This window comes from Trichoplusia ni, chromosome 13 (genome assembly GCF_003590095.1).
Source record: "Trichoplusia ni isolate ovarian cell line Hi5 chromosome 13, tn1, whole genome shotgun sequence".
Classification (NCBI taxonomy): domain Eukaryota; kingdom Metazoa; phylum Arthropoda; class Insecta; order Lepidoptera; family Noctuidae; genus Trichoplusia; species Trichoplusia ni.
The window spans coordinates 769547-790392 of record NC_039490.1 but is presented as its reverse complement, the minus strand read 5'-3'; the positions used below and the strand labels follow the sequence as shown (position 1 = coordinate 790392).

Sequence of the window (20846 nt, the reverse complement as noted above, 5' to 3'; positions counted from 1 at the left end):
GTATTATCTGGCGATAAAAATACGCTAAATAAATAAAACAAGTACAAAGTGCAAACGCCTCTTTAATACGCAATATGCCCCACAAAAGCTAACCATTCATAAATTTCCACTATCAATATAATATTCACAAATCTCATGTAATATACATATTTAGAGCATCTACAAACTATTAGGACGCATTCAACTGCGCCAAAGGAAGATTTTATATCACATTAGCTGTAGAGAACTTTGCTACGATTTTATATCTACAATAGACGTAACAAATGAGAACTTATTTAGTGTAATACTGCTAAGGGTGTTTGACCACCGCGTACGACACTAAAAAATTACAGTGAAAATAATATCGGAAATGTCAAGATTCGCGATCTTGACATTTCCGATATTAGTTAACTCAAGGTTTTTGTGGTAGTTGACCACGATCCACGTCGTGGTTGGCCTGGCTCGATAGCTTTTTGATCCCCGTGTCGGACTCGATGGACAAATACCCTTACAAGTCACCATTACCTTACAGAAATAAACAAAAAGTGATATTCAAATTTTAGTCAGGCAACTTTATTAAGTTACCTGATGGCAATAATAAATATTTTTATCAAGAAAATTCATAACCTGGTTCGTCGGTATAATCGAAAATAATATGCGACAAAAATGCGTAAATATTAAATACAAATGGAAGAGATCATTTTACACTAAAATAAATCTAAAGAACACATCATATTGTACGTATAAACTATACATATTGCTGATAAATTAGTTAATTCAATACAAAGAAATAGCTGCTTTAAATATACGTGATAAATTTTATGCTTTTTCTCATTTGTTACAGCATACAAAAGCCAAAACATACTTAGGCCACACATAGATTAGGCACAAATCGTTCATACTGAATAATTTCTTATATTTCCTACTCTGTGTACAAAAATGAGTTAGAATTGAAATGATTTGATATTTTGAATGGGGTCAATTTGTAACTCTTATTAACTCTAAATAGATTGAGGTTTTTACCTAGAACACAATCATGTTAAAAATGGACTAAATTGGAAAATTAAAAAACAAATCTACTTAATTGAAATATCCTTATCCTAGCAATACATTTTCTTTTTAATACTTAAACGTTTTGGCATCACATATTTATTATATCATTTAAAATTCAAAATATTTCCAATTATAAAATTCCTGAGATTTTTGACATATAGATTCAACTTTTTCACTTAACTTTTATCACAACTAAACATAGTGATGATTTTTGCTTTCTATCTTTAATATTTAATAATGTGTTTCTTGATAGATAGTTACAATTTAACCCCAACAAATAGAAGACTAGATATAAGGCGGGTGCTATTTTCAGTCAATGTTTTCCATAAAATTTTGTAATAAGTACAAATAAAAGAATTCTATTGGAATTTGGCACATCATATTATTAACCATACTTTCATTTATATTGATTGGAGCGTTTTTATGACCTTGGCTAATATCAAAGGCAGTGTTTCATAAAGACTCTACATCTAGAGTTTTATTTTGATATTAAAATCAAAGGTCTTAGAAATACGTTGTATTTGATTCGGCAAGGAAATTACCAAACTTGCTAGAGCAACGAGAGAATCTAGCAATATCACAATGTTATTTGCAGAAAGACGAAATTACACGACCGCTATATTTTAATAGTAACTTTCGTGAGAATAATTCATACTTAAGAGATGCAACGGTTTACTCACGCGTAGATATCGGGGTGCCAGACTATTTTCGGACCCAACCGGAGTCTTAATTCATGAGATTTCGTGGCAGTGATTTCGCGAGTTATTTACGAGTGAAAATATTGATAAAATCATATGCTATCGCAAAATTATTTCTATTGCAATACTCTTGCAAAGAATATAATCTCATTACCTCATTACCTAACTCTTAAAATCTCTATGCCAGTCAATATAAAGAAAGCATGTTATTATTTTACGTATTCAACTCAAGCGTAGTTCACAAGACAGAAGCTTTCCCTCCTCAGACTGTTTAAACTTAATAATAAATAACTATACATTAACATATACAACTTAAATGATAAAAGAAAATCATACAAATACTTGCCTACGATTATTGTTTCAAAATATTTTTCGTCAAATGTTATCGGTATTTAATAAAATCCGTAATAGTTTCACATGAATGTGGAACTGTCAGATTTTTTCTTAAATATTTTTATATGACAATCTTTGTCTATGACGTCATAGATGTCTCAGACATCCAACCTCTTCAGTTAAAACCCCTTGAGCTTAAATACGTAATTGAATCATTGATAATTGTCGAGTATAACTCATTTTCGTCACGTAACGGGGTCTACACCATGCCTTAAATTAATAATATTATGCTTTTGGAAGCGTGACTGAGCAGGACACGGTGTAGAGCGGCAAATCTTTCCACGTGCTCAGTAATATTACATTTAACACATGCCGGTAGACCCCTGTTTTACGAATGGGTTCATACATTTTTAAAACAACTTTCGCAAGCAAGTATCAAATGGCACAAACTGGTTGTCATCGTTAATACTTCAGTCAATAATGCAGCAGAGATTAAATAGAAAGAAATAGTAATTCTAAAACAAAATCTCAACCACAACTCCGATTCTATACAATCAAAAGATCAACTATGTCATAAGAAACTTGTATTTACAAAACGTATATTAGTTATTAATATCTAGCACGCACTATAATAAAGTGTTAAACGTGTAATAGCTGCTCACAATTGAATAATATCTTTCTGGCTCATATATAACAGTATACCTTTGATAACACAACAATAGTTCACATAAATTATTCGAAAACACTAACCGAAGGCTTTGTGACTACCTACATCAGGTATCAGATTGTCTTTAGAACCATACACTATAGCTACACTGTAGTTTCCCCTTTCATTTCAACATCCGAAACAGCTTCGCTCACACAACTGTCACTGTCAGGCTTCAGCGTGACGTCACTGTTCAACGTCACGTCTAGCCCCGCCTCCTTGCGCGGCGTCCTGTCTCTGTCCCGCTCCCTCTCTCTACTCGTTATCTGAGTATAAAGTTCATCTATCTCGCTCGCGAACGACACCGGACTACTGTCCCTGTTGACTTCAGGACAGCTTAACGCTGGTGTTGGAACATACTTTCCTAACTTTGGATTGCTCTTTATTGTTTTACGCCATCCAGGGTCGTAGTTAACGTACTGGCTCTCGATGTTCGAGACGTCCTCGTTGCTGAAGCTGATCTCGTTTGGACACATGGATGATGGCGAGGGCGCGTACAAGCCGTGACTCCGAATACTGACTTCGGACATTTGGTAGTTAGGGCAGTAAATATCGCTTTCGTTCTCAAAGCCTTGTTCGCTGGCGTTCGTGCTGCACGTTTCAAAGTCGTACGTCGTCTTTGCCATGAAGAATGTATCTTTATCATCGTCCATTTTCTCTTTGGACCCTTCTCTATCTTGATTTTGTAGGAGGTTATCTAGTTCGCCGGACACTGCGTCTAAATGCTGCGGCGTGCTAGACCTGTTAATGTCATCCGAGTTCATGGTACACTCTTCAGAAATGTCCTGTAGAGATTTGTCTACGACGTTTTCCTTATCCTGCTTGCCTGGTTGCAAGTAGTCTATGTACTGCCCGAAACTTTCAGTGTCTGTGATTTCGTTGGTTGAACATAAGGCACTGTGAGTTTCCTGGAAAGAGGTTAACTCAGAATGGGTGTTTAGTGTTTGATCTGAGCATGTGTGCGGCATGGCTATCTCTGATGCAGAGCTGTACTCCAAGCTGCACTGCTGGGATATCGTCCTCATTTCAGGCTGTTCACTGGCGTGACTCTGTAAACATTCCTCTGACACACTGCTACGTTGTCCGTTAAAGTTTTTCGGAACATTTGCTTTGATCACTTGATGTTGGGGCACCAAAGTTTCCGGGACATTCGTGTATATGTTCATTATTTGACCCCTGCTCGGTTTAGGATCCTCGTTTTTGTTCCACGACTTACGATCCGTGGAGTAACTCTTGTAATCTTTCGAGTCTTCCTCTAAAAGGTTCGGGTTCAACACATTTCTTGTTTCTTTTATACCGTTGTTAGATCTCTCGACGTGTATGTTTGTGTTGTTGACCTTAGAACCCGAGTTTATTATGTTGGCTACACCATTATAAGCTTCTTTAGTTGGTAGAGGTAGCGAGAAATGTGAATCATTGTCGCAGTCTCGCCTGGTCGGTAGTTCTAGGCAATTTCTCTTCATATTCTGCCTCTGTTTCTTGAAGAACTTCTTAGCGACATTCATTTGGTTCGGGTTGTAGAATATCTCGGGTCCCACCGACCCATTCTCAGGGTATGTCATCATAGAGTTGTTTGATCTGTATTGCTGTCGATGTAGAACCACTAGGTTGATGTTAGGGGTTTTCCCGTTAGTATTTTTCAGTGTATCTTTCTGTAAGGTCTGTCCGTTTAGTTCAGCTGCGGCTTTATAAGTTCCGCTGTTGTTCGTCTTAGAATTAGTTCTATTCGAACTCCTGCTTCCAGAGTTAGATCTGTTGTCATTGGGTATCGGCTGTATGGGGGGCGTGGCCGTCTGTGTCGGCGGCAAGTTTTGCTGGTTCGCATCGAAAACGCTTCTATTCCTGCAGCACTGCTTACTTCTCTGTAAGTAACAATGCATCATGGACCATTGTGCTCTGACGTCACTTCTAGCAATGCCATAGAAGAAGAGAATAAAGGTGCCTAGAACTGTAGAGCAGACTGCGTAGACTATGCTGCAGATATCTTCTTGATACGGTAAGTAAGCTGGCAGGGGTCTGTACACGGCGATGGCCCCACAGGACCACACGGACATGTACAGACACATGACAATGACCTGAGCCCTCAACTGGATGATGGGCGTATGCTCGATATCTTCAACTTCAGAGTCCAAAGTTGATTTAACGCTTCTCCTCTCCGCTCTCTCATTACTCTGGGGCTCCCACATTTCCAGATCAACATTCTCCGTCGCCTGAGTACCTTCAGACAACTGCACATTCATATTCCTGATCGTACACCGTATCAACAGGAATAATATTAACAAAAACATTAATAGAATCCCACCAGGAACAAACAACGCACTTAACGCTGGGGCAGTACTTAGGAAACACTGTGAATAACCTGCATAGTCCTTTAAATTAACAGCCCCTGATATCCCGCAGACAATCAAAGCTATACCCCAACCGACGAGGTACAACCCTAGTATCGGCTTCTGAACAGGCACGTCAGGAGGTAAATCATCTTCAGGAGTCCTCACAGGGTTGTGGGTCTTAGTGACCCACTTATACATGTTGCTAGCAGACACACACATCCACAGCAAACAGGATAGGGATAAATAATGTATTAAAAGCCCAAGAATCTGACAGAGTTTGACGTCTTCAGTCTGATAGATGCCTAGGGTATACATGTAGCAGAGTAGCCCTATAGCTATCCAAGTGTTGATGAGGGCGTGTTTGGTTTTCTTGGGCATCTGTATGGCGGGGTAGCACATGATGTAGGTGAGGGTCGCGCAGCTGACGCAGCCTATGAGTATGAGACTGCCGACGTACACAGCGGGGTGCGATACCTTGAACCTGGCGCCGTCGGTCCGGGCGCCGTAGATGCCGGTCTCTACGTTCTGTAGCAGGCCTACGTAGGCGAGGCGGCTACAGCTGATTATAATCATTTCTGATATCACGTGGGATACTTTGCAATCTGGAAAGACATTTGGAGTTTATTGATATGGGAAGGACAAAAAATACACAACAGAAACAATTGTTCTGCAATCTAAATGTTAAGCAAATGAAAAAAGGTCATTATAAATGCGGACAACATCACATACATTGTTCTGAACCCAAAGTAAGTTGCTAAAGCACTTGTGTTATGAAATTCAGATACAACGAAGGTACCACAAACACCCAGACCCGAGACAATGTAGAAATGTGAATTTTTACATTGACCCGACCGGGGATCGAACCCGGGACCTCAGAGCTAGCGACACCTTGAAGCCGGTGCGTACGCCACTCGACCACGGAGGTCGTCATTATTGAGCTTATTTCTATTATTCTCCATCATTGGAAGAAAAAAGCTTCTAGCCCATTTACGTCTCTTGATATCCAGTAAGTTTCTTAGTTCAGATGGTTATCTAGTAGTCATCTGCAGCAAATTTGAAAATTTAAGGTTTCTAAAACCTTAGAGACGACGAAGAAGGTTTTAGAGAACTTAGATTTTCAAATTCACTAAAAATAAAATTCGTCAATTTACTATTCTGCTATTAGGTTCTTGAACTTTAATCGCGTAATGGTAACCAACTTACTGTACTAACATATGTATTTTCCCAAATTAATCAAGAATTTGGCATCAACTGAGGGTATAATTCCTTACCAGTAGTATTATCCTGCCACCGCCTAGTGAGCGGGTCCCAGACGGCCGCGCGTCCGTCCACGCCGCCCACCGAGCGCGCGCGGACTGTCGCTATTATAGGCTCCAGTAGCTCTCCGCGGAGAGATACGTTTCCTGAGGAATTGCAGATATTGAGAGTGGAAATTCGCCTTAATCTTTTTTTTGGTCCATAATATATGAAGGCAGCAGTAATTAATAACAACGGAAACAGTAGACTAAAAAAAATTTTTAGTAAAAAGAAATGAAGGATTTTGTTGATTTCTTTTTACAATTAAATTCAATAAAAGGAGAAAGGCTTGTGGGACATAAAGAAACTAGTTAATTTTTTTTTCGATATTGTTATTCTAACGTATCAGAATATCTTAAAATTTTAAATTGAGGTATCGATCAAAAAAGCCAACTTATACTTTCGTTAGATGTAACGTAGTTTTTGTGAAAGCCAATACTAACTTAACTGAAACCCAACGACAGGCGAAGTGATCTCCATATTCATATCCTCCCTCTTGGTACTCCTGCCGTAGTAGTCCTTGGTCCTGTGTCCTGTGAGCCTCGCGTCCGAGTCGTCGTCAGCTATTGGCAGCAGAGGGAAGAGCGCGGCGTCCTCGTACACCGATATGACCAGGTCGTGGGGGTGGGATTGGAGTAGGACGCCGGAGTCGGTCGTGCTGTATAGTAGGGATTGTGGTATCTGGAAATGAAGAATTAATGGTTTTATTTAAATAAGCGTTATTATGTCAATTAGAGTTTTTTTTACTGAGAGATGGTGTGTCAACCAAGTATTTCGTTGGGATTTACGAAGTTTAGAAAGGTAGACGAATCGCGGATATGCCTGTGGATTAAATTGCTTTAAATTAGTTCAAGGATATTTTTGCTATGTTTGCAAATTTTTTAATAAGTTTTATTCAAACACACTGTTTTCTTGGAATTTGCGTCAAAATGAGATTAGCGAGTTACTATTAGTATTTTTCTAATATTACACCTAAGTTTTTCAATATTATACAGGGTGTCCTAAAACTCAACGATAATCTGAGACCGGATGAAAGGCCAAGTGATAACAGATCAGGGAAAAATATAAAAAAAGCCATATCACTCAGTTCAGCGATAAGAGACATTTAAAAAGTTGAAATTCGACATCCCTCGTCGCATTTTTAAGTCCTGTGATCACCAATGTGACAATTTCGCTGTGAGTATTTTAATTCCGGGATCTTCATTAACGATTCTATTATTCGAAACTATAAATTAATGCAATGAAAAATTTTTTTCAAAATATAGAAACAGATTTTTTTTCCCTGATCTGTTATCACTTGGCCACCCTGTATAGTATGGTTACTTGGTCATCGTCGTTCGGCGGGATGACCAAGTGGGGCGTGAAAGTGGCGCAGAATTGAGAATAGTGGCCAACAGTGGGATACTGGTGACTAGGTAGTATATAGTAACCTGCACGCTGGCGTGTATGAGAGCGTCGCTGACGGTGAGTAGCGGCGCCACCGTGCGGTTGGTCGTAGTGCAGTGCAGGCGCGGCCCCGCGGCCCCGGCCCCGGCCCCGGCCCCGGCCCCCGCGGCCCCGGCCCCCGCCGCGCTGTACCACACGCACGTGGCCCCGCCGAAGCCCTCGCCCACGCGGAAACGCTCCACCGCTAGGTTCGACTGCACACACAAAACGAATACGTGTGAATAAAAACACAATACTCATAGATACTACACTCATACAATAAAATGCTACGATTGAATTAAAACCAATCGTATGCTATTTTCCGTAGCTGTATGAGGCCATCCTCATACATAACTCATAACATTGTAATAACGTATAGTTGGATTTCGCGGCCTGTGGCTATTTAAAAAAAAAATACTATTGGCTTATATAATGTAAAACAGTTTAATAAAATAAATACTAGAATTGCAATTAGTACGAATTTAATAGCCGACGGCGGTAAAATTACGAAGGCAACACCAACACTACGGTCTCATAAGTAGACAAGTTAAATAAATGTAAATCTGATACAATTAACTTCTCACACAAGAAATATTCATCAAATACATTTTACACTTAGAACATAATATATACCATGAATATACGTATCAAAAGCTTAAATCAAAACTCCTTGAGGAACTCCCTAGTTTCGTAATAATCATTTTATTTTACCTTTTGTCCTTGTATATTAGCGATGTACCGCGTTATTTCTTCGGCCGCTTGCGCCATATCAGTGCAGACACCATACATGGACTCCGCCTGCGCCATTACAGACATGCTGATGTTCATTGCTGAACTAATCACATCTAGAAGGGTTGGACCTGAAATCGAAAAATTTAGAATAAAATCTTGTCTTTTTATTAATTTGGTTATTAAGTTATTTACTCACCCAAATCTTTCTCTTCAGCAATATACTGCATGTAATTCCTTATAGCTTTGGCAATAAACAAAACATCATCTGGATCGCTAATCTCTGCTAACGGATACGTTTTCTCCTGGATCAGCATAGCTAGTCTCTCGGTCGCATTCACAGCGGAGTACTGCACCAAACTCACGTTTAAAAGCGCAAACTGCTGAAGCAACTTCGTCACATTACTTATGTAGGAACATTCTGTGGTGTTCGATGGTCCCCAAGTCGCATTAGAACTGCAAGACCGATACGCCGACCCTTCACCACTCCGACAAGGCACTACCGCTGTTCGATTAGGCAGTAACTGAGGCCACGAATACAACCCTTTATTAGTTACCGAGTGACTCGTGTTGCAATGTTCTGTGACATTCGATAACACTGTCACTTCAACCGTATGGTTATGTCGTATATGGTTCTGGTCTGTATACATACAGGTCCATGTTCCCATATGGTGATGTGTGACGTAAAAGACTATTGTGGTCTCAGCTAATCCTTCTTCCTGCATATCCGTGTTGGTTATGTTGACGTCACAGATTTCTAACACTGGGTGCACCCATCGAAGTTCGTATTTGGCTAAGACAGAGGCGAAAGGCGCGTTACAAGATAGAGTCAACATATCACCGACGAATACAACTTGGTCGTGTGCTGGTTTTACGATCAGAGTGTTGGAGGATAGAACACTGCCACAAGCAGACAGATCTAGGAATATTTTCAGTTTGCGAACACTTTTGTTGACCATGTTTTCTGGGAACGCACATTTTGGGTTCCCTACGAGTTTGACGCTCGTGTTCCGAGACCAGTCGCCTACCCATAAGAGGTCGCAGTCACACACTAACGGGTTGTCCGTTATGTCCCTGTAAAAAAAGATTGAGGAGATATACATAAGTAATAAATAATTGCATATTTACTCATATACACTATGTGACAGCTTAATTAGTGTTATTTAATTTCTTTCTATTATTATTTCTACAATACTTTGATCAAAAATGTTCCATCTAGTCTACATGTAGACAATTCTAGATTTCACTATATGAAAACTGTGATGTCACAACATTTTTATTACCACTTTTCAAAAGTATTGCAGAATGACTAAGCAACCAAGCAAGTAAAGGAATATGCCCATCATGGAAGCCTCTATAGGCTGATATTAAAATGTTTCTTTATTAACATGATCTATACTTACAATTGTTTCAATCCAATAAGATGATCAAATGTGCCGCTTGCCATAGCAGATATGTGATTCTGTGACAATATCAGTCTCTCCAAATTGGTCAGTCCTTTGAACATCTCCTTGTACACATTGCTGATTTGATTGTAGGACAGATCTAGCCTCTGCAGTGACGTCATGTTGTAGAAAGCATCTGATTCTATTAATGTTATCTGGTTTCTGCTTAGATCTCTGTCAACAAAACATAAAATTATTTAGATTGATAGCTTAGCTTAGATCAGTAGAATGTTTTGTTAATTTTAATGTATATGAGCTTTGGAGTTACAAGTTATTGTGTTAGCAGAATCACAAGGAGTGTACTATTATTACAGGATATTTGTTGATGAATGGTAATAAGAAATAAGGCTTTTATTGAAGGCACACCATAATTAAAATATTAATAGCTACATTTAAATCTCTAACTAAATATGTTTTTGCCTAGCAAATGTTTTGTTGTGTGAATAATGTGAATGTCAATAGGACAATGTTTTATGTCAGTGAATATGCAAACTCAAAATCAAATGGTTTTTATTTCATTTATGTGTTATTCTCATACTTCCACAACATTTATTTTATTGACTATAGATGCTTGATTCCAAAATATCATTTTTATGTAGAAGATCTGAATGCATATTTAAGTAGTCCTATAGTTATTAATTTACAATTTCTATTAAAAATATCTTGTACATTGTTAAAAATCTTGTGAATCGAAGAAAAACTGAATGTGTGTCACATATTCTGTATGCAGATATAAATGAGATACATTTGGCTTCACTGCCAAACTATTGTAGCATATCACAAAAACAAACAAAGTCATGTTCAATCACAATAATTCAGACACAATCATAAATCAGATTTATGTTTTGAAAATATTTACTGTTATTCAGACTGTAAGACATGTTTTGATAAACTATGAATAGACAATAGTTGAGTGACTTACAGTTTCTGTAGATTTGGTAAATATAGCTCCCTCGATAACGTGGAGATCGCGTTTCCCGATAGATTCCTGAAAATTGTGATTATGTTTAAGTAACTTGGTAGGAGGAGTTTATCTGTTCAACATGTTAGATGGTCTTATACTCACAAGCTTACTACTATAGTCCATAATTTGCTTAAATCTATCTCCTTGAGCTCGGTTATCTGCGCCGGGCTCCCACCACACTTGAGCCTAAGCAGCTCGCCGGGCAGGGGCTCCGCTGACGCCCCGTCAGCCGCCTTATTCCCCTTGCAAGAACACAACGATGGGCAATAACCGAACACTCCTTGAACCCATAACAACGTGAAAATAATCAGCGCCGACCACTTCATGATTCGTATCCTCTATTAAACTGCAATTAAAACTATGGCACGACGCCAAATACGAAAAATAATCGCATCTTCACAAATTCTTCACATTCATCAATGACATTTCTCAACAATCTATACAAAACAAATGTCCAATTGTATAATAGGGATATGCCACACTAAATTCACCACATTTCTCACGGCATGGATTAAATTTCATTTATATTACAAAAATAAACAACTGTAAAACAATATACAAGTACACATCCGACATTTGTAACCAAAATTTGACTGATTGTTTTTATTCATATTTATACAGGTTTCAATGAAGCGCCTTTTGGCCCAGCTTTACGGTTTTTGAACACGCCGATTAATAGAGGCAAATGTGGCCACACATTGACCTCTAAAAATGTTACTTTTTTTGATATGGTAAGAAGGATTAGTAGAGTGGCAAGTACCAACCTAAGGATTTTTTTTAAATTAAAATCAAACCAAACGTCAAGATATTTTCAAAAGTTGAACCGTTGCCGTTTGTTTTGATCGTTGTGATAAAATATTTAAAGAAAATAATTTATGTCGGTGAAGTAGTGCTAAGTTATAAATCATGTTGGAACAACGGTACTCCGACAATGAAGTCTCCAGGCGGGATATACCTTCATTCATCGAGCCTCGACCTCCGTTGATACAGAATCCGTTTATGCGCCCGAGGCCTCAAAAAGGAACAAATTTATTGGAATTATTTGAGGAAGACTCTGAGATTGAGGAGCCAGAGTTAGTGCAGGTGTATTTAAGGTTGAAGCCTTGCAGAGTCCCGAACACTTTGTATGAGGTTCGGTCAGACAAGTGTCTAGTTACATCGTTAGACACAGCCACAGCAGGCCACGGACGGCGGACCCAGCACAATGTCTCCAAAATGTACACTTTCTCCAAGATCTTCGGCGCTGAATGTGATCAGAAAGTAAGTTTTGATTAAAAACAAATAGACGATGATCAGCTGATTGATCCCTTTGTATTGTAACTAGTCATTTCTGTACCTACTATATATATGTAACAACGCATGTGTTAGATTTGAAATGACTTTGTGAGACAAATGTGTATCCAAGTTTGTACCAAGACTCAAAAATCAACAAACCGCTTTTGAAATTGAGAGCTTATTTTATGTTAAGAAACAGATATAACAATGTACCTATATAACACTATTTTATTGCAGGAAATTTTTGAGTCAGTGGTCAAAGATAACTTGAAAAAGCTACCAGATGGGCAGAACTTCACACTCCTCACATATGGTGCATCAGGTTCAGGCAAGACATACACTTTGATGGGCACAGTTGGAGCCCCTGGGCTGGTGCCGAGGTCCTTGGAGTATGTGTTTAGACTGGTGGATGCTGCCCAGCAACCTGCCTTCAGACCGGCTGAGAATGGTGCGGAGAAGCTTAATCATGTGCAACAGGATTATGAGCTGCAGGTTCGTGTACCTCATTTTAAATATATAAAGCCAAGTAATAAGTGAAAGATACTATATTGTATGCTTAAAATTTAACTTTTGAGGTGTCTGAAGTTAGGTGTAGATATTTAATCTAATTATTTTAATATAGGAATTGCAAATATTTCTTTTTTGTGAATTAAAAGTAATACACAAACAATTACTTGTGTCTAAGTAGAAATACATTTCAAATTCTGTATCATGCAGATTTCTAATGGACTGTTCTTGTAGTGGGTGAAGCGTCTTCGTCATGTGTCGGCGCCACTACGTGAGAAGTACCGGAGGATGAGTGCTCAGCTGAACAGTGACCTGACTGTCAGTTCCATTGATTTGTCCAACAGGATTCGACACTATGTGTGGGTAAGTGACAGTATTGCATTGAAATTTTGTTTCATTTGGGAAACTCTTGCAGGGGAAATATAGGAAAAAAAATGCCCAGCTGTAGGACAAAAGCTTATTATAATAATAAATAGAAATGTAATCATTCAACTAACAATTTAATTTGATTAATAACTATTGATGTGTTAAAGTATATTGCCTGTATATTAAAGAGTTTTTTGGTTACCATATTATATTGTTCCAGGTATCATTTGTGGAGATCTACAATGAAGCTATTTACGACTTGCTCGCGCCGCCCGAGAAGAGGTCTAAACTTCGCATTCGAGAAGACAATACTGGCAATGTTTATGTCAAAGTGAGTAGTTACTAGTTAGATGTATGATAGATTGATTAAAAGATCATCTGCTCGATAATTCTATAAGTTATTTTAGTTGTAGTCCAAATCAGCATACACATGCGAAGGTTAAAAAGCTTCCAAACTTGGAAAAATTGTTTGTGATTCACATTGGTAAACAAAGCACAGCTTTTAGGTAAATAAATTATTTATGTTGAAGTTCAATAAGTTATTATTTGTCTAGGGCGCGACTCAAGCCTTTGTCCGTTCTGGTGAAGAGGCCTACGATGTAATGGTGGCAGGGAGGCACAACCTAGTGGTGGCAGCGACAGGAGTGCACGCGCAATCTTCGCGCTCGCATTGTATCTTTACAATAACTATGCTCACTGAAACAGGTTTGTATTTTTTTTTAAAGGTTTAAAATTAATGTTAAGAAATTGATGCAATTGTGTTTTAAATATCATGTTTTGTAATTGTTCCATTGTTTTGGGGTCTTGATTTTTTTTTATATTGTTTAGTAATCCTTCTTGCTAGTATCTTTAAAAGTACAGTATGTGGAAAGGAGTTTTGAAGTGCTCACTATCGTAAATCAGAAATAGGGGAGATTAGTAATAAAACAAACTATGCTAGTGGGTTATTTACACATCAATTCGACATTGTTTTGGCCCGCATCTTTCTAATCGCCGCTGCCCTTAGGGTCTGGCGGGGTGCGGTCGTCGTGCGTGCGTCTGTGCGACCTGGCGGGCTGCGAGCGCGCGCGCGCCACGCGCAACACGGGCGCGCGCATGCTGGAGTCGCGCGCCATCAACTCGTCGCTGCACGTGCTGGAGCGCTGCCTGCACATGCTGCGCCGCAAGCAGCGCGCGGGGCAGGACGCGCTCGTGCCTTACCGGTATGGACACACGTGTTCTATCTTCATTATTGCCCTGCTGTTCTTAGGTGGCCGATCAATGATCGAACAAAACCACTATATATTATAACAAAGTCACTTCCAACAATAGTCCCTAAATTAAAATTTGTAAAACTACGCAACAGATTCAAATGTCTATTTTCTAAGAGAAAATTTTTTATGCATGCTATAATAGAGAAACATTTTTGGTATTTTTGATTCTAAAACAACATTTTTATATGAAGGTCAATCCTTGTTAACATAAATACTTTGATCATTACAAACTAAAACAAATGTACCCTTTACACAATTAAATTTCATTAAACATCTCAATAGTATAGCTATCACCCAACTTCATATTCACTACATGTTACTCATATATGGTCAGCGAGTCGAAGCTGACCCGCCTGCTGGGCACGGGCTTGTCGGGCGCCCGCGGCGAGGCGGTGAGCATGGTGGTGACGCTCAACCCCGCGCCGCAGTACGCGCACGAGACCAAGCATGTGCTCACGCTGGCCGCCGTCGCGCAGGACATACGTAAGGACTACTACTCACTTATAAATTACAATAATAATACGTATTACCATCGTATTTCGATAGTGTTTTGGCTTTGATGCTAACAAAAAATAACCCAGCAGATTATGCGGCAAAACTTCATTTACATGTGTCGAAAGTCATGTTAAGACTATGCTTATTACTCACCCTTTGACCTTATCCATACTCAAGCTCAGTGTATTTACTCAATACTCAATACCTTTATTGCATTCCACAATGTGAACTTAGGTGGTAAGTACACAAGATACATTAGTTTTAGAGCATTGTGGGCCCTGTCAGGCATAACAAAAATAAGAATTTGGAGGAGGGCTATTAATAACATTTATGGCGCTATTAGTAAATTTCTTGAGCATCAATTATCGGACACCCGTTATTTTTTACTGCTCCCCATTTAGTCTTGTTAGTTAGCACCCCTGTATTTAAAAAACGGACTTATTGAATGATGAATAACAGTCATTTTTATTTATAGTTTTTATACTACGACTTTTGCTCCCAATATTGGTTGAAATGTATCTTTATATTTCAGAAATAAACAACACGATGTACGCGTCAACGTTAGAAAGCAGTGCTCAGGAAACCACAATAAGTTGCAGCTCCTCTGAGGTTATGAAGCTGCGCTCTGATAACGAGCGACTGCACTTCGAACTCGTGCAGTATGTACACTAACTATTTTTCACACAATACCATCTAGTCTTATTTATTTGATTAAGGAAGAAGTTATAATTATTATAAATAAATAAGTATTTACTATGGTACGACTAGTTATGTGAATGATCCCCAACATTCATAAATGTAAATATTTTATAAGTATTTCACGGTCATCAGTGTTAAGAAATTTTAGCTTTAAGTTTCAGACGGAAAATCTAGATAAATGAAAAGTAATTCACATATTAACATTTATTCTGATTTTCAGAGCGCAAGCCCGCAACAAAGAGCTGTTAGCGTCTATGGAGGAGAGGCAACAGGAGTCGGCGAACACCATGCGCGAGCTGGTGGAAGAGGCCAAGGACCTCACTAAACAGTACTACGAGGCGCAGCTAGAGGCCTTGCGATGTGAGGTATGGTGTCAAACATGGATTAGTTTTACAGTGCTTTCCAGGTATCGAGTCACTATCTAAGTGTAAATAGATCTTTATATTTATTTCATCATCATCATCATCATCATCCACAGCCTGTATCTTCCCACTGCTGGGCATAGGCCTCCCCTTTCTCGTGCTAATTTCTACGGTCCTGTGCTAGCCTCATCCAGACTCCACCCGAGACCTTTATTATGTCATCGACCCATCTTGCTCCCAGACGACCGACGCTTCTTTTGCCTTGTATATTTATTTAACTCATGCGAATTCATAATTACTTGAAATCAATTAAGTCACGCGTATTTGTCGGGGTCGCCCGACTAGTTTCGGATTCCACCTTTAATAATGAGCTGACGCGGCAGCGGTGTCGGAAATAGTTATACGTAACTACGTAGATAACTGGCGTATATAAGCTATTTTCCGATTATTGTAATCTAATGTCTAATAGTATAATCGGAAAATAGCTTAAAATAGCCTTTAAAGTACGCTATGTATATACGCACTTGAATTAATAACATTACACTTGATATTAATTTTGTCTACAGATGGAAGACATGGTAGAGGAGTATGAGAGTAGACTGGCGAAGGTTCCCACCGCGCCGCCAGCGACTGGCACGCCATCACGATTTCTGCAGGCTAAGGTAGACATGATTTATAACTAAACAAAAGCAAAACATATTATCATAATAAGTTATGGTACTGTGAAGGTTTTACTGTGTTTTAGTATCGCAGTTAACTATCGTCATAAACTGTATTGGTTTGCTCTTACTGCTAGTTTAATATTCACGTAATAATCATATTTATAAGACGTACCATTAAATTTACAGGTCGCTCAACTTATGACGGAAATAGCAGTTTTAGAGGTACGGTTTGAGGTTGATACAAATAACATTGACACAATAACAATATTTTTTAGCACATATCTTACTTATAAATTATTATGTTCTAGGAAAAGCTGACCGCTGAAAGCTTAGCAAGGGCGCGTGCTGAAAAGGAAGTGCAACATCTTCGCACTTGTATTGAAGAAAGGGATGGTAATGGATTAAAACAAAGGCTTTAAAACCAATACTTCATTTGGTTAAGTACTTAAAAAAAGTAAACATTTTTATGTAATGTTTTATATTTACACAGGTTATACAATAAACTACTTATACTTAAGTTATAGTAGCAGTACTGTATTTATATTTGATAATCACCATCAACACCAAGCGTTTTTACCTGTTTTTAAGTACATAACCACAAAAAATGTAATCTTTTAAGCTGTAAGCTATATTTTTCTACTAAAAGAACATATTTGAATTCTTGCTTAAACTTTGTCCACAGAAAAAGCCTTCAAAGACACAACACCGCCGCGCGAAGACGTAATGTCGCTCTCAGACAGTGAACAAGAATCTGACGAGGAGCCAAGCGATCCATTCAACGAGAGTCTCGAACCAGTTTTCAAGAAAGACCAGAACAGGTCCATACTAGCCGCGCATAAAGAAAAACAGAACGACACCACTAGCATACATACTATCGATAATATAGATGAAGAATGTGATTCAGACCTTGAGAAATCACATGATACACTCAAAAATTATTCCAAAAATTCGACCGGTGATGATGAAGACGATGTTAGTAAGACTGTTGATGAAAGCAAGGTAGATGATGTAAAAAATGCCAGCATAACTTACAATAGCGAAGTGACTGAGAGTAAATATGAAGATAGTTTGAAAAGCGATTCCATTAAAGATATGAGTACTGACGACGCTAATGACAGTGCTAACAACGATGTACAGTTTAAAAATGACTCGAAAAGTATTAAAATGGATTTAAGAGGCACATATTTTGTTAGTGAGAGTAAAATAAGCAATGATTCCAACAGTCTTAAGGAAACTGCTAGGGGTACCTACTTCGTTAAAGATTCGCTAACTGATGTATCTAAAAATGGTAGCGAGTTTGAGCAAAATGAAGTTGGAAATGTTGTTTTCAAGGATCCGATTGCTAGAGAGAAATCTAAACTTGATATTACGACAGAAAACCAAACTGAATTAGTAGTTAATCAAATATACAACGAAAAATCGACTTTAGAAGTACCAGAAAGAGTTCTGAACTCTTCTGATATAATGAAACAAAAATCCGAATTGAAACAAAGTAATAAACTCGAGAGCAAACTCGTTAGGGAAAAATCTAAAATTGACATGAAATTGCAAGAAATTCCTGAATTCCATGCAAGAAAAATAGTAAGAGAAAAATCCGACATTCAAAAGAAAGACATCGAAAACGTAACTCCTAATGTAGTTAGAGAGAAATCCGCAATTGACATAAAAATATCGTCAAAAGATCTAGACATTGAAAGCGAAATAAAGGACAAAAATACTGAGGTCAAAGTAACCAAAGACGACTCAGAACCGCAATGGGCTGTGCCCGAGAAACTTCCTGAGATTATACCCCGTATTGCAAGAGAAAAGTCCAATTCAGACTTGAAAGGTGCTAAGAAAGTTCCCGAGGCCATTGTTAACAAAATCATCAGATCTTTTAAATCTAACCATGGCAGTGATGCATCCTTAAGACAATTTGAACAGCTTGAGGAGGCAGCAAAAGATTGCCCGGATGAGACCAACCAATCTACGTTTGGTGATATAAAAACATTGCCGAAAAAAAGAACATACTTTGATAATCTATCGGTCGACGACGCACCCAAAAGAGATGTTGATGAAGTCGTTGAAAAAGTCGCTGTTGAAAAAGAAAAACGCACATTCTTCGATAATATAGACTTAAATGTCGAAAAACCTAATAAGAGAGTCAATGAACTTATGAATAATGATGATGAAAGATCACCATCCATCGTAAAAGAAAGTGTAATATCAGACGATTTCGAACCAAACACTATCAAAAAGCTCCTAGGCGAAAGTTTCACAAAACCTGAGATAATAACATCTGCGTATAAAGCGAGAATGAATAAGAAACACAACTCTGTCGATATCTTTGATGGGTTTGACTCACCATTGACAGCGAAAACTAAGGAAAAGGCAGATAATGTTGAAATCGCTCGACAGTCCATTGAAAAGCTTGTTTTGGAACGATCAGTTAAGAAACCCGAACCAGAACCAATATTATTTGTCAAAGAAATTATAAAACCAGTCTCACAAATCAAACAAGAAATTAAATTAGAACCTGTTTCATCAATGGAAGAAGATGATGAAAATAAACAAGTAGCAGTAGGTACCAAGTTAGAAGCAGCATCATCTTTAGACGAAACAAACCAGACAATGAACAAAGGACAAGAAAATGGAAGCGAAAATAATACCATTGAAGACTTTGAAAATATCTACAAGGACTTAACAGCACCAAGGGCTACGGAATTCGAATTACTTGTTCAAGACAATAACACTACTAATAACACGTCCACCGAGAAAAACGAAAAGGAAGAAATTAAATACAATTTACGGAAGAAAACCTCGAAAGTAGATGAAAGTAAAACAACATCGAATGATGAGGAAATCTTAGCTGAAAGTCACGCTAAGTGTGAAAGCAAAGGCCGCAAGCGAACGCTACGACTGCGTAAAAAGAAGAACCAAGAAGATGAAAGCGATGAGAAATTGAAGGACATTGTGAACTTGCAAAGCGAGTTTTCTGACGTCACACTGGACAGGCCGGCTCCTACAAAAGTAATAAAAGATATTCCATCACCAGTTAAAGGGCTAGAAGAAAATTTGCCGCCGCTGATGGGAATACAAAGTTGTCCTTCAAAAAGGTTGGTTACACATCTCTTCTCTTCATTCTTTCGTCTTTGGGCAATTTCGTTTTCTTTTCTATTTCTTTCTTAAATTCTTATTCTTCTTTCTATACTTTCTTTAGGCAACAAAGAAATTCGAAGCGGTCGCTACGGGCTAGACAACACGCTTTTGAAACTTAGTAAATTATTAGAATTAAATGACACCAAGTAAGATATTTCATTTTTCCGGTGGGAGGTGTGTTGTCGCTTTGCGTTATTATTTTTTGGGGAGGTGTGGAGCCAACTACACTGTAATCAAATGTAAAAAGTCATAGAATAAAAAAATATTAATGCACAATTTTGCTATTGCTCATAATTTGTCGTAACATTCTCATTTGACTACAGTGCAGTTGAACGGATGTAAGTTAAAAGTCGAAGACCGTATCTTCGACTTACAAGGCAATATCATAATCCATAGTTGAAATCAACTAATTTCAGGCCGCGTTCATACCAAACCTATAATCAATCGCCGACTGCGAGCGATCTCGGCGCTGTGTATTTCTTATTTACCTAAGTTACGCACGTTAGCTCGCGGCAGACTATGGGTTGGTATGCGCGAGTTTTCTAAAACCTTAAAAGAATAAGCGGCTATAAAATGTTTTTAACCTTCCTCAGTGTGACCCGCAGCCGTCGGAAGCTGTTTACACCTCGCGCCGAGCCTCTAGAAGAGTCCTTGACCCAGACTGGTGACAGTAACGAACGCATCTACGTTCCCCGCCCGTCCTACCACCGGCCGCGGGCTCGCCGCAAATTGTAGGATAATGTTATCGACTTTTAACCCTAATTGAATTATTATGTATTGTATTAAATGACTAATGTATGAATAAAATATAGTTCTATGTTGATTTAATTTTGTTCCTTTTTTCGTCTTTACCTTTCGATATGACAATCGAAACTCCAGCACGGATTTTAGTTACGCATCAAATTCGTCTCAGTACTGAACCTGCATCTATTTGACTCTCAAGATTTCTAAATAATAAAAGTCGCATCCTTCTTTGTTACTAGCTGTTGCTCGCTGCATCTCCCGCATGAATGTTGGTTATAACTTAATCCTCCTTAAAACGCAGTCGGAAGTAGTGGAATAGCTTTTATGTTAATTCAAGGTGTCTGCTACATCCAGGCCAATGTAATTGAAATCCGTCTTGCCGTTTGA

The 20846-nt window shown here is 38.4% G+C and overlaps 2 protein-coding genes across 3 annotated transcripts; one reads left to right on the top strand and one right to left on the bottom strand.

Annotated features, from left to right (window-relative positions):
• Window positions 1-44: 44 nt before the first annotated feature.
• On the bottom strand, window positions 45-11592 carry LOC113499870 (adhesion G protein-coupled receptor A3-like). The gene is made up of 9 exons (XM_026880449.1): window positions 11061-11592; window positions 10917-10982; window positions 9953-10168; window positions 8749-9623; window positions 8532-8680; window positions 7826-8035; window positions 6839-7076; window positions 6371-6502; window positions 45-5701 (listed from the first exon to the last, which is right to left on the bottom strand). The coding sequence occupies exons 1-9, from the start codon at window positions 11282-11284 to the stop codon at window positions 2874-2876; spliced, it is 4938 nt and encodes a 1645-aa protein (XP_026736250.1). The 5' UTR covers window positions 11285-11592; the 3' UTR covers window positions 45-2873.
• Window positions 11593-11707: 115 nt separating this feature from the next.
• LOC113499871 (kinesin-like protein cut7) lies at window positions 11708-20543 on the top strand. 2 transcript variants are annotated; one of them, XM_026880451.1, is made up of 15 exons: window positions 11708-12218; window positions 12471-12725; window positions 12975-13103; window positions 13327-13437; window positions 13661-13811; window positions 14113-14308; window positions 14694-14842; window positions 15387-15513; window positions 15774-15918; window positions 16482-16577; window positions 16764-16799; window positions 16886-16970; window positions 17260-19672; window positions 19777-19861; window positions 20309-20394. In XM_026880451.1, exons 1-14 carry the CDS (start codon window positions 11865-11867, stop codon window positions 19832-19834), a joined length of 4305 nt encoding a protein of 1434 aa, XP_026736252.1. In that variant the 5' UTR covers window positions 11708-11864; the 3' UTR covers window positions 19835-19861; window positions 20309-20394. The 2 variants fall into 2 exon arrangements, with proteins under 2 accessions (XP_026736252.1, XP_026736251.1); XM_026880450.1 differs by lacking the exon at window positions 19777-19861 and having other exon boundaries at window positions 20309-20543.
• Window positions 20544-20846: the final 303 nt, after the last annotated feature.